Source organism: Phacochoerus africanus, chromosome 10 (assembly GCF_016906955.1).
Source record: "Phacochoerus africanus isolate WHEZ1 chromosome 10, ROS_Pafr_v1, whole genome shotgun sequence".
Taxonomy (NCBI): Eukaryota; Metazoa; Chordata; class Mammalia; order Artiodactyla; family Suidae; genus Phacochoerus; species Phacochoerus africanus.
In genome coordinates, this window is record NC_062553.1 from 33,314,504 (window position 1) to 33,326,533 (window position 12,030).

General features: G+C 41.2%; 1 protein-coding gene across 7 annotated transcripts in view; it reads right to left on the minus strand.

Annotated features, from left to right (window-relative positions):
- Positions 1-5,328: 5,328 nt before the first annotated feature.
- Positions 5,329-12,030, minus strand: part of ATP8A1 (ATPase phospholipid transporting 8A1) — a 252,441-nt gene continuing 245,739 nt past the window's right edge. For 6 of the 7 annotated variants that reach the window (XM_047798800.1, XM_047798799.1, XM_047798802.1 and 3 more), the window contains 2 exons: positions 11,308-11,399; positions 5,329-10,108 (listed from right to left, as the gene is read on the minus strand). In XM_047798800.1, the coding sequence (XP_047654756.1) occupies positions 10,011-10,108; positions 11,308-11,399 (190 nt within the window). In that variant the 3' untranslated portion in view covers positions 5,329-10,010. Of the gene's footprint in view, positions 10,109-11,307; positions 11,400-12,030 lie in introns of those variants that run through there. The other variant, XR_007137501.1, reaches the window with a different exon arrangement.

A 12,030-nucleotide genomic window follows, 5' to 3' on the forward strand; every position in this document is an offset into this window, starting at 1 on the left:
GTGGGCTGCAGACCTCCGCTATGTCCCTTGCATAGATTTAAAAATTGGGACAGGTCTCAGAAGAATCTGGATTTCTGGATTCTCATGGCACTAAGAAGATGTGGTACGAAGGATATTGTTCTGCCAGCGGGTCAGGAGGTTCTTTTCAGACAGGACACTTGTCTTTTGCCAGCTTCCTGCCTGGTCTCCCCATCCCGACCCATCTCCCTCAGTTTTGCATGCTTCCTGCATGTTGTTTTTAAACCCAAGTTTATATGAATTCTTTCTATCATGTCAGCCTCCATAGTTCATGTCAAATGCAGCTACTGAGAGGTGGAATTCTGACCCAAGAGAGTCCTTTGGCCTTGCCTGTTTGTCTTCTAATTGAGAAAACAAGTTGAAAAATGATGTGCTGGAGTTCCTGTCGTGGCACAGCGGAAACGATTCTGACTAAGAACCATGGTGTTGAGGGTTTGATTCCTGGCCTCGCTCAGTGGGTTAAGGATCTGGTGTTGCCGTGAGCTGTGGTGTAGGTCGCAGATGTGGCTCAGATCCTGTGTGGCTGTGGCTGTGGCCAGTAGCTGCAGCTCTGATTCGACCCCTAGCCTAGGAACCTCCATATGCCTCGAGTGTGATCCTAAAAAGCCAAAAAAAAAAAAAAAAAAAAAAAAAAAGAAGAAAGAAAGAAAGAAAAAGAAGAAAAGAAAAAAAAATACTGTGCTTTCGCTCCGTTTCATGGCAGAGGCATTCTGACCTCTAGTCTCCTGCTTTTGCCTGTAACTCGCAGCTGCCTGACTTTCAGGTATCCCTAATTAGTCCAAATAATTAAGGACTAGAAGGGAGGGAGGGAGGGAGGATGGAAAGGAGGAAAAAGGAAGGGGAAGAGGGAGGGAGTGAGGAAGGAAGGAAACTAGGAAGGGAAGGAAGGAAAGAGGAAGGGATACAGGGCTGAATGTCAAAGGATAAACATGGGTGAGAAGCTCTGTGACCCACTCCTGTGTCACCAGGCTGGCTTTACCCATGTTTGTACATACTGCTCCTTTGATAGTTTAAGGTTCATCTTTACTGGGGCCTTAGAACCCATTTTTATCTGCAAACACTGTAATAGGGAGGTATTATCATTCCCATTTTATAGATTTGGGAACCAAGGTATGGAGGAGTTAAGTCACTTGCCCAAAGCCCCAAAGCTGGTCAATACTGCAGCTGGGGGCACAACCAGGTGCCAACAGTGAGGGAACACCTGCTTTGAGGTTTCGTCACCTCTGTGCTTAGAATCCACTGGCAAGTTAAACTGAGGTTGAGCGTCTCCCTCTAAGGCAGTGCTTGTCAACTCTGTTGGACCCATTGAAGTCTCCTTAGAACAAGTATCTTGTGCCATCCCTTTATCCTAGAATGAAACGCTGAGATAATAGTAGTCACTACACACAGAATTTTAAAAAATCAATACAGTGTTTTCGTGGTAAACAGAAAGGAGAGAGAAAAGGAGAGTAATTGATTTCATGATGAAATGGCTTCAGCAGATTTAACAAAGGACTCACGAGAACCTATTCACAGGAGAGTCACCAAGACGTGACAGCGCCAGATCCACACCACTGCAAGATCCACACCGCCGCAAACTTGCTGGACCTGGCAACTCACACGCCAGAGTTGCCTTTCTGTTAATGTGATTTTTTTTTCCCAAACAAAGCAAAGTTTGATCTTCTTTTGATTTGCACAGTAGTTAATATATCTGGAAAATTCAGTGTATATTAAGGCAGTGTGGAAAATACTGTATGGGTAAAATGGATTAGGCTTTTCCACTGAAAGAAATGGTGGGACCCAACGTCCTGCCCGTAGACGTCAAGTCTTTGTTGGGTGGTTGGGTGGACTGTCCCATAAGTCGTGGGATCTCTGAAGAACAGAAGTTGCATATTTTGAAGGGTAGTTATGCAAATGATGGACAGCCTTTATTAAGCACCGTGTGTGTGCTGTGTGACACATATCATTGAATCTTCACAACCCTGATTTCGGGACCATTACCATGCCTGTTTCGAAGATCAAGAATTCAAAGTTGAACACTGCGCCCAAGGCCAACAATAATAGAGTCAGGATTTGAACCCAGGCAGTCTGCTTTGAAACTGTATATTCTCTATGATGTGTATCTAGAAGCCCCCATTATCTTAAGAAAAAATATCCAACCTATTTTTCAGAAAATCTCTTTGGGGAAAAGTGATTGACAGTGTAATATGGCACATCTCCTGTAGAGAGAGGCGATTGGAATCGTCAGTGGGACTGGTGCTACATCATGAGAACACAGCATAATGCAGAGCATATACAGAGACACTAGAGGACAAATATCTCTCCTTTACCCTTGAGAAGCCTGAGGGACCAGAGGGTAATTTAGATGGATTTTGGGGTCACAGTGACTGGGTTCATTTTCTGGCTCTGTTACCCACAAGGGCTACTTGCTTGCCATCACTGCCTCACTTTTCTCGTTTATAAAATGAAGATGCTGATGGTACCATATTGCTGAGGGTTGTCTTGAGGAATCAGAAGTTAGCATCACTGTCTCAAATCACTTGCATCCTAGTGGGGAGGGAGCTGTGTAACACATCTACGATAAATAACAGGAAGCAGATGAAATGTTCTGGCGGAGAAATGAAAGGCTGAACACAGTGGAGGGCAGGTGTAGCTCTGACTGGAATGCACGGATCAGAGAAAATGGCCCAATGGTCTGGCAGAGTTAGTCCCTTATAATCCATGGCTTTCTCTGATAGCTGGCTGACTTCTCATTGCCTAAGACAGAGTACCCTCCCGCCCTGTACTCATGGCTTGTGAATTTAGTTTAGGCTTTGTTTTAGAAAAACGTACTTAATAACTTTGCTTTAAAATGGTTATTCATGGAATTCCCATTGTGGCTCAGTTGGTTAAGAACCCAACATAGTGTCCGTGAGGATGCTGGTTTGATCCCTGGCCTTGCTCGGTGGGTTAAGGATCTGTTGTTGCTGTGAGCTGTGGTGTAGGTAGCAGACGCGGCTCAGAGCTGGTATTGCTCTTGCTGTAGCATAGGCCCCTATCCTGGGAACCTCTATATCCTACAGGTGTGGCCCTAAAAAGAAAAAGAAAAAAAAAAAAGGTTATTCACTCCAAAGCCAACAGATTGCGATTTTAATTGTCTAAATGCATAGATTTTTTCCCTTTTATTTTCCCACTGGTTTATTCTTCATTGGTATTATTCTTAGCTATTCCTTATGGTGAAGAATTGTCCAGATTGACTGTATAGGAAATTTTCTGTCTAAAAGGAGATAACCAGGAGTTCCCTAAGGGCTCAGTGGGTTAAGGATCGAGCATTGTCACTGCTGTGTCTCATGTTGCTGCTGTGGGTGGGTTCGATCCCAGGGCCAGGAACTTCTGCATCCTGCAGGTGTGGCCAAGAACAATATCAAAAAACCAATGAGATAACCAAAAACTTTCCTGAAAATGTATTCAATCACAGTTAGGAATTTGATACATTTCATGGGTCCGGATCAGTTTATCTTTGCATAACCTGTAAAGTTTATTTAGTATATGTTCAGGAAGAATAGGGATTTACGGGCACATGAAATTACTAAGGGAGCAAATTGTTACATATTTTTATGTGTACAAAACGACTTCAAAATTGCAATTAAAGAGTTATTAATGAAATTCTGCTGGCAGAGAATTCTTGTTTGAATTGCGGGGGACATAGTTTGTACTTGACATAAAAACTGAATGGTAAAAAGTATTTCATTTTCCAACCGTTTTTATTAGCCTACTAGTGAAATGATCCAGGCGAGGAAGCTCTTTCCTCAATAAAATGAGTGGCTCTGTATGACCGAAATGGAAGCTTTAGATTTGAGATGCCATAAGCATGCAAAAACAAACTGTGAATGGGGATGACGTCTTTGAATTTATGGGAATGTATTTCAGGCTTGCCGTTTCCTTGTGGTGGTACTAGACAGCTTCTTAAACTACTGGGTCAGTATAAACACGATCCTTTTTTTTTAAGGGGAATGGACTTGAATGTGAAAACATCTGGCATGGTTCACAGGTAACTTTTCTGTACATTGTTTTGCTATGCATTTGCATGGGGGACCCACACCCAATCAAGGCCCCTGGGAAAACTGTGGGAAAGAATGAGGGGCAGGGAGGGGTGGCCCCAGACAGCAACGCACATACTGCCCCTCACTTTTATGAAACCAGGGACTCCTCAAATTGCTTCCCCAGGGCTTCTCTGAGATCTAAGCCTGTTGTAGAAGTTTTCCAAATTGCAGCTTCAGTTGTTTCTTTTACAAAAAATGCCTATTTTTGATTAAGCTCTTGTCCTCATTCCCAAAGTTTCCTGGATTTTTGTCTCACATGGCAATTTTTGTATTTTCTGGTTACTTTCTTCAAATTTTATTGGCGAAATGTGGCCACTTTCTCATACACTTAAGCAATTGCAGTGGGTTTAGAAAACTTAAGAAATTCATCCTATGTGAAAGGAAGGAGCCATGAATTAGCTGTTGAGTTACAGGCTGATTTAAATCTGTACAATGCTGGGAGGCTTTTCAACTGAAGAATCAAAATATCATAACTTTATTTATTTCTCTTTTAAGGGCTGTGCCCAAGGCATATGAAGGTTCCCAGGCTAGAGGGTTGAATCATAGCTACAGCTGCCGGCCTATGCCAGAGCCACAGCAACGCCAGATGTGAGCCTCATCTTCGACCTACACTACAGCTCAGCTCACTGCAACGCCAGATCCTTAACCCACTGAGCGAGGCCAGGGATCGAACCCACAACCTCATGATTCCTAGTAGGATTTGTTTCCACTGCGCCACGATGGGAACTCCTGTAACTTTATTTTAAAAATTGTTCTTTGATACTACCAGCTCTTACAAAATTAGAGTTAATATACTTCATTTACATTGTGTTTAATGGGATTAAAATGCAGGTGTATTTTTGTACATCTCTGGGGTTGTAAACAAAATGCTAATATTGCTTTTAAACAGATACACCTTCTCAGACTATAGCTATGGCAGATTCAAAGGTTTTATAAAGCAATATTGTTTCTAAGGAGTTCCCGTCGTGGCGCAGTGGAAACAAATCTGACCAGGAACCATGAGGCTGTGGGTTCGATCCCTGGCCTCGCTCAGTGGGTTAAGGATCCAGCGTTGCCCTGAGCTGCGGTGTAGGTCACAGACTTGGCTTGGATCCTGTGTTGCTGTGGCTCTGGCGTAGGCCGGCAGCAACAGCTCCGATTAGACCCCTAGCCTGGGAACCTCCATATGCCGCAGGTGCAGCCCTCAAAAACAAAAGAAAAAAAAATTGTTTCTAAAACTAGCAATTAAAACTTGAACAATTTTCTTTATGTAACAGTAAAGTTTATTTCATTTGTAATAACAATCGGAGAACAAAATATTTAAAATTTGCAGTTTAAAACATGCACATTCACAAAAGGCCAATGACACACAACACTGCATAGAATTGAATATTACTCGACTTTAATAACTATTTATAAAACACAGTGCATTGAACATCAAGATTAACAAACCTGAGAGAACTACTATAATCACAGATTTAACACTCTCCACTCATGCAGCTTCACAATTTCTACAGCAGTTTCAGCAGGAATGGTTTTTCATGGAGCTGAAAATACTATTTTATCTTTAATGCAAACTGCAATTTTCCATAGTAGCTGCCTTCCAAGGCTGCTTTTTTTTAACCTAATAAACTTGAAAATGTGAAAAATGAAGCTTGAAGTAGTAAAACAAACAACAAACATTATTAACTTCATTTATGGCTTCTAGTCTAGAACCATGAAACATAAAAAAATATATATTTTAATATTCTGCTCACATCCTTGCAAGAGCAGATTTACCTATGGAAAGTTGCTGTTAATTCAAAGTAGGCAAGTATGAAATCTAGCTTTTTTCCTACTTAAGGGAGATTTATTTGCTGAGAATTTTTGTGAGCTTTAATAAGAAAAGTTCTTTGAGGCAAGCTAAACAAAAGTTTCAATTAAATTAGTTCAAATTTGTTTGTAAAATAATTTACTTACTGAAAAAAAGTTGTGCAGAGGACTAATAAATTTGTCCACTGAATATTAAATTCCAGGTAGGCCATGATAGAATTTTATAAGGCAGAAATAAACATCAAGATTTATAGCAATAGCCATGCATTGGCCTAGACCACTTTAAATATTAATTCATGCAAACCATAAACCTATCAAAAACACAGCTGCTCTCATACAGAAAGTAAATCAAGGCGAAAAATGGAAAACATTTATTTCCTTTCCTTCAAAATTTAACTTACATTCCATTTTAATAGTTGTCAAAGGTTAATTAAAATGCAGCAAAGTATAACAGTTTCACAAGTGACTTCAGTTATTTTAATGTGAGAAAAATCAGACTATGGTCTCTTTAGGAGGCATCATAGAAATGTTCATCATTAAAAAGCATTTATTAGGCACCGAACTGCATGGGGTCATAGTAAGTAATTTACAAAAAGAATTCCACAGGCCTGGTCCATATGATGTGAACTGGGTCGGCATTTTCTTGATAAACTTAATAAATGATTATAGATTTATTAGCATTCCATAGGCCTGGCCCAAATGATGTGAAGGGGGTGGGAATTTTCCTGATAAACTTTATAAATGATTATAGATTTATTCGATAAGTTTTAGGACCAGGAACTATCAAAGGGCAAGCGGCACAAAAATAAACAATGATGATTATTTAGCTTTGTCATAATGATGACGCTGGAAATAAAAAAAACTGTGAGCACGCAACCTCGTACTTTTGCATTCATCTCCTGCAAGAATGTTCTCAATGACAGATTATAAGTGGTTTACAGTGCACCCAATGCTGAACAATTTATCACGTGACTTTCATGCTGATTATGTAGAATTACAAAAGTTAAAATATAAAATGAAAGGACTAGAATAAATATTGATTTCTTGAATTCACTCTCCCCCACCTCCCGCCCCTGGAAATGAAGAGGAATCACTGATTCCATTCAATGACCACGCGATTTAGGTAAATGGCTAATATTATTGACTAGAAGACACGTTCACCTGACTTGACCAGCAAAGAAATTTTCCGTGAACTTTGCCGCATCGCTGAAGCAGGCTCACATCAGACACAGAGTGGGGCGTGGGGAGGCGGGCAGCACATATTTCACATAAAGTTTACTACATTCCTGAGAAATACCATTTTCCTGCTAATAAGTTCTACCATATATATAGCATCTTTCTGGGTGTGAGACACCAATATATTTTTATCTGTTCTATAGAAAACATTTAGAAAGTTCATGCTCAATATCACTGTGCATTAGCCAACATGAGAGAAGCAACTTCCAGCTTTTCAATGCGAAACAAAGATTTCCTGCTGTAAGTCGTATTTTCTGCATTGTAAACATTTTGTAAAGCAACGGTGTTAGCCTTTGCCAGAGTCCCTATGAGGGACTTTGTAAGTGAAGAGTGTCCCTCATTTCAGAAAGTACGTGTTAAAAGTCCCTTCAATCGTCTATTTGAATCCCGGTAACACTGTTACCCCCCCTCCCACACCCCTCCTCGGGCAGGTTAAAAAAATCAGAGGGTTTTTTTCCTAATGAACACTGCAAAGTCATTGCAAGTGCAATGCTGTATTTTAAGTTTTACCGCGGAGGCCACTCTGCGCTGCCTACCCCGACGCCCACCCGAGAAGCTAAGAGGTCGACTTAAGGTGGACAATTCAAAAACAGGTCCATGGGCTGAAAAGACATAAATGAGTCATGTTCCAGATCAAGATCTCCCACAGCATCAACCTCGAGTCTTCCACTCGGGTCCAAGAGCGCCACAGAAACAATCCGTGTGTCAGGATAAAAATAAAGCTTTTTGTTTTCTTCAGTCAGAAACCTGAGTCCTAGTACACGTGTCCCATGTGGAGGTTACCCCTCTGGAGGCGGATGTCACCGCCGACGTGAGGGGAGATGGAAGCAGCCCTTCTCTGTCACTGCCATGGAGGGTTTCTCCGGAGGGATCCTCATTTCTGCTTTTCAGTGGTCGTGGCTCGACCTTGACTCTCACCCTGGGCGCCCAGAGAAGCCGCTCTGAAGAGCCATGTGGACAAAGCCACACAAAGACGGTGACATCTGAATGCCGAAGGCGATCTTAGATCCTGACACCTGTGGTCTTGCTAGATGTTTGCATTCGTGATTTTCTTAATCTGAACCCCAGATGGGGAAGGGTCTGGGGAGTGAAGCATGTCAACTCCTTGCCCCTGTGAGGTTCTAATGATGCACATTATAACCATGTATGTGTAGAAAATGGGGGAGGCATACATGGAACTAAATAGCCAAAAATACAGAGAAGGAAATAATGTATAATCTAATCCTAAAGCCGGATTGATAAAAAGGGCAAAAAAGATGTGAGATGACAAAACTCAAGGGGTGACCTGAAAATCACCTCTCTTCTCAACTCTAGGTGACTTTTTTTTTTTTTTTTTAAGAGGAGGTTCTACCTATTTTGCTGGTAAGTCCACTTAAAGGCAAACAGGCTTTGGAGTACAAGGCAGAAAGTTTGCTTCGATCTCTGAAGTGTATCCGAAAGCTAGATTTCCCTTTTATTTCTTTCTGTATGAAAGCATTATTTTAAAAACAGAGTAGAAAACTGGTTGTGGTTTTTACACAGCCCCTTCACCATGCATGGTTAAGTAGCAAAATAGGCATTTTCAGGAGATAGCTTGGAAATGCTGAAAACAATTAAACTGAACCTACATTTAAACGCACATGAAGGAAATCTACTCACGGTGAACACTTTGTAAAGTGACAGGCTTGAGTAAAATAGGTTGTTTTGAAAATGGGGGGACATGTACTACTTATTTGTACCAATCAGCAGTGTGGGGCTAATTTGGGGAGCTGCTTGACAAGTGAATTGTGAAGTCCTTCTTGGTCTTAAGAACGGGGCGGTCACCATGCCATGGGGAGTGGGCGCGAACACGGAAAAGCGGAACACGGGACAAAAGCTGAGCCTACGGACTGTACAAAAGCCCATGCATTTATCCGACATGGTGATCCAAACACCTCGACAGAGGCATGGGAAATCTCACATAAATACATAAGCATATTTTTCTTAAAAGAGAAACCCTGAAGACAAAAATGACATCACTCAACCTACAGCAGAAGCCAGGTTATTAGAAAAATCTAAATGATGACAAAACCTCATCAGAAAGGACTGAGACATAAACACAGTTTTAAAAAATCAGTGTCCTAAGGACAGAGTCACATACCACACGTATACTTCAACTTGAACAAACGGACGAGACAAACGAGGAAGAAGCATTTGTAAGGCCAAAGGTGCAACATCACAGATTTTAGTAGCAAATGCCTTGAAATATTCGTTTTTTTTGCAAATCACTCTGAGATTTGAAAAGTCAAGCATGCAGATCTTACAGCAGAACTGGAGGTAAACTTTCTCTTGCAATTTTTCTGGGCAAATGACTACTGAATGAGAAATACATTAATTGGACTTCTTTGGCAAACATTTATCAAGACAATTTTTGACACAAACACTTATTGATGTCTTGTTTAGAAATTTTGCTCAGTAAGTCAGTTCCTTAAACATGCTGTTTTTTTTTTTCCCCCAGCATATTCTGAAATCTAAATCTGGATGTCAAGAATCTGTTTGACTTACTACCATTTTAGAGCTTCTGAATAGGTTGGTTGCCTTGTGGTAGAGCCAATACACTGGTAGGTAGTTAGAGTCCCAGAGTCCCAGCATAATACTGACCTATTCTTAGTTTCAGAAAACACTCTGGCAAGACACAAGGTCATTTTCAGTTTCTGTTTACAAAGACTTAACAGATACTTCAGAAAATCTGAACGAGATGGTGTTACAGTAGAGCTGCACAGTGCTTATGTCGATAATATACATGAATCTGAATGTCAATCAATGAAATGAGTTCAGATCCATTTCGCTTCCTTGGACCAGACTGGAATTGGTCAGCAGAGTCCCCTGAAGACCCGGGAGCTCCCCTTAGAGATGCAGCAGAGCCGGCCTGGCAGCCCCTCCCCGTCACCACTCCTCTGGTCTCTGCTTCGTGGTATCATATGCTCTGATCACTTCAGACTGTGAGACGATTCCGTTTTCATCTTGAGAGAAAGCATACCCGTCTGCAAGTGAAAGATAAAAGAGGAATGGTCATCTTGAAGGGGCTGGAAATCTCTATTGTTCTGCGTTCGAGGGCTCCTTTTCTAACCTGGGGAACGAATGTATCACCTCCCACCCTTAAGAGCATGAAGACATTAATTTTTACTGTCTGGAAAAGGTCCCGACTCTGCTGCAAAATAAACAGGGAGAGGATGGTAGCTTAGATTCGAGCTCTGCTCCCTAGAGGAACAGACACTCTCAGCTCCCCTCAATTCTCCCTCCAGCATCTCAAGTCCCGTCCATGGAATGTTTGCTTGCTGACTAGCAGGGGGCTGGGGGAGTCAAGTGGGCGCAGGGACTCCGTACAGAGCAGGCGGAGGAGAGGGGAGGCAGAAGGAAGGTGAGGAAGAGGAGGAGAGAAACACACACAACTTCAAACAGCGGAAAAGGGGTCTCCTTTCCTCAGGCGACATTCTTCTTGACTCTCAGCGTCTACAAAGAAACTCACGCCTGCCCCAAGCCTGCTCAGAGGAGCCTTGGGGATAAGATATGACCCCCAAGGGATCACATCTTCAGAAAAGGCCTCTTGAAGTATCGAGAGCAAAAGCATTAATGTGAGTCTATACAGATAAAAATAAATTATATATGGAAACAACATGAAACAAAAGATATATTACTAACACAATTGCATTTACTACAGGGCTTTATATATTATATTCTTTTTAGATCCTTGAAAGGTTAGGAGGGCGTGATACCTAATAACTTCTTACAACTCTAAATATTCATAAATATTTTTGAAGGGGAAAATATATGTTTCATTGGGCAATGTTTCATGCACATTTCATTGTGTATGAAAGCTGAAAAGGCTCTGGTGAAGTTATTCAAGTAGAAAAGATAACACAGAGGGAGCCTTTAAGAGTTAAGATTTATTTTACTGGTTCTTTAAGATTTAAGGAAGCAAGGGGCATGCGGCCATATTTTTCTTTAAGTGAAAGCAGTAAGATTTTCAAATGCTCTCTCTCTTCTGCTAAAAGTGAGATGGCTGCGCTCAGAGGGTTTTCTCCACAGTTGGTATTTACATCCCATGTTGCAAAGTTGCAAACACTTGTTTTAGGTGTTAATTGCAAAGAGTGAACTATCCCTAAAGTCAACATACTGCTCTCATAAATGCCATGAGGTGACGGTGGACAATGTGTTTCAAAATCCGAACCCAAATACTTACGGAGCAGGTTTTGCTGCAGTGATTCTGAGTGGTACAAGTTCACGTGGTTCTTCTTAAAGACGTTCTTGAGCAGTTGCGCCCTCTCTGTGAGGCTGCAGAGCAGGTGCAAACGTGTGAAATGCATTATCAACTCGGCAGAGATCCCCAAGTGCCCACAGGACCACCAGAGAGTCCGATTTCAACAAAAGATTGCTTGAGAAATCTGTCATCTAGTGATTCTTTACCCCATTTTCTCAGACAGAAAATGAGATTTCAAGTCTTTAGATACTTGGGAGGCCACTCCCCCCACCCCCCGCTGCCCCAGCTAAGCAAAGTTTTGCTCCCAATAGTCCAGTCAAAAGATTCCCCCCCCCCCGTTATAGTTAAGTCAAACGGAGATACAGAACTTGCATAATACAATGAATAAAATATATAAAATCCATCAGGAGCGTGAGTGGCTTCTAAAGTCTTGACTGACTACACAGAGTAAGTATGGCCTTTTAGAATTAAGAAAATTAACTACTTCTATATCTTTTTTCCTACTTTGCACATAATGTGCAAAGTAGGAAATCCTTAAGATTATGCAAAGAAGAAACTTTATAGACTTTTAATTAGAAAAATTCCATTACCACTCTAATATGGTATGAAATGCGTTCCTCAAATTCATTTGAAAATAAAAAAGCTATTTTCAGAAAATGATTTACTAGGTAAAGTGACAAGAAAAAACATTTATTTTTCAATAAA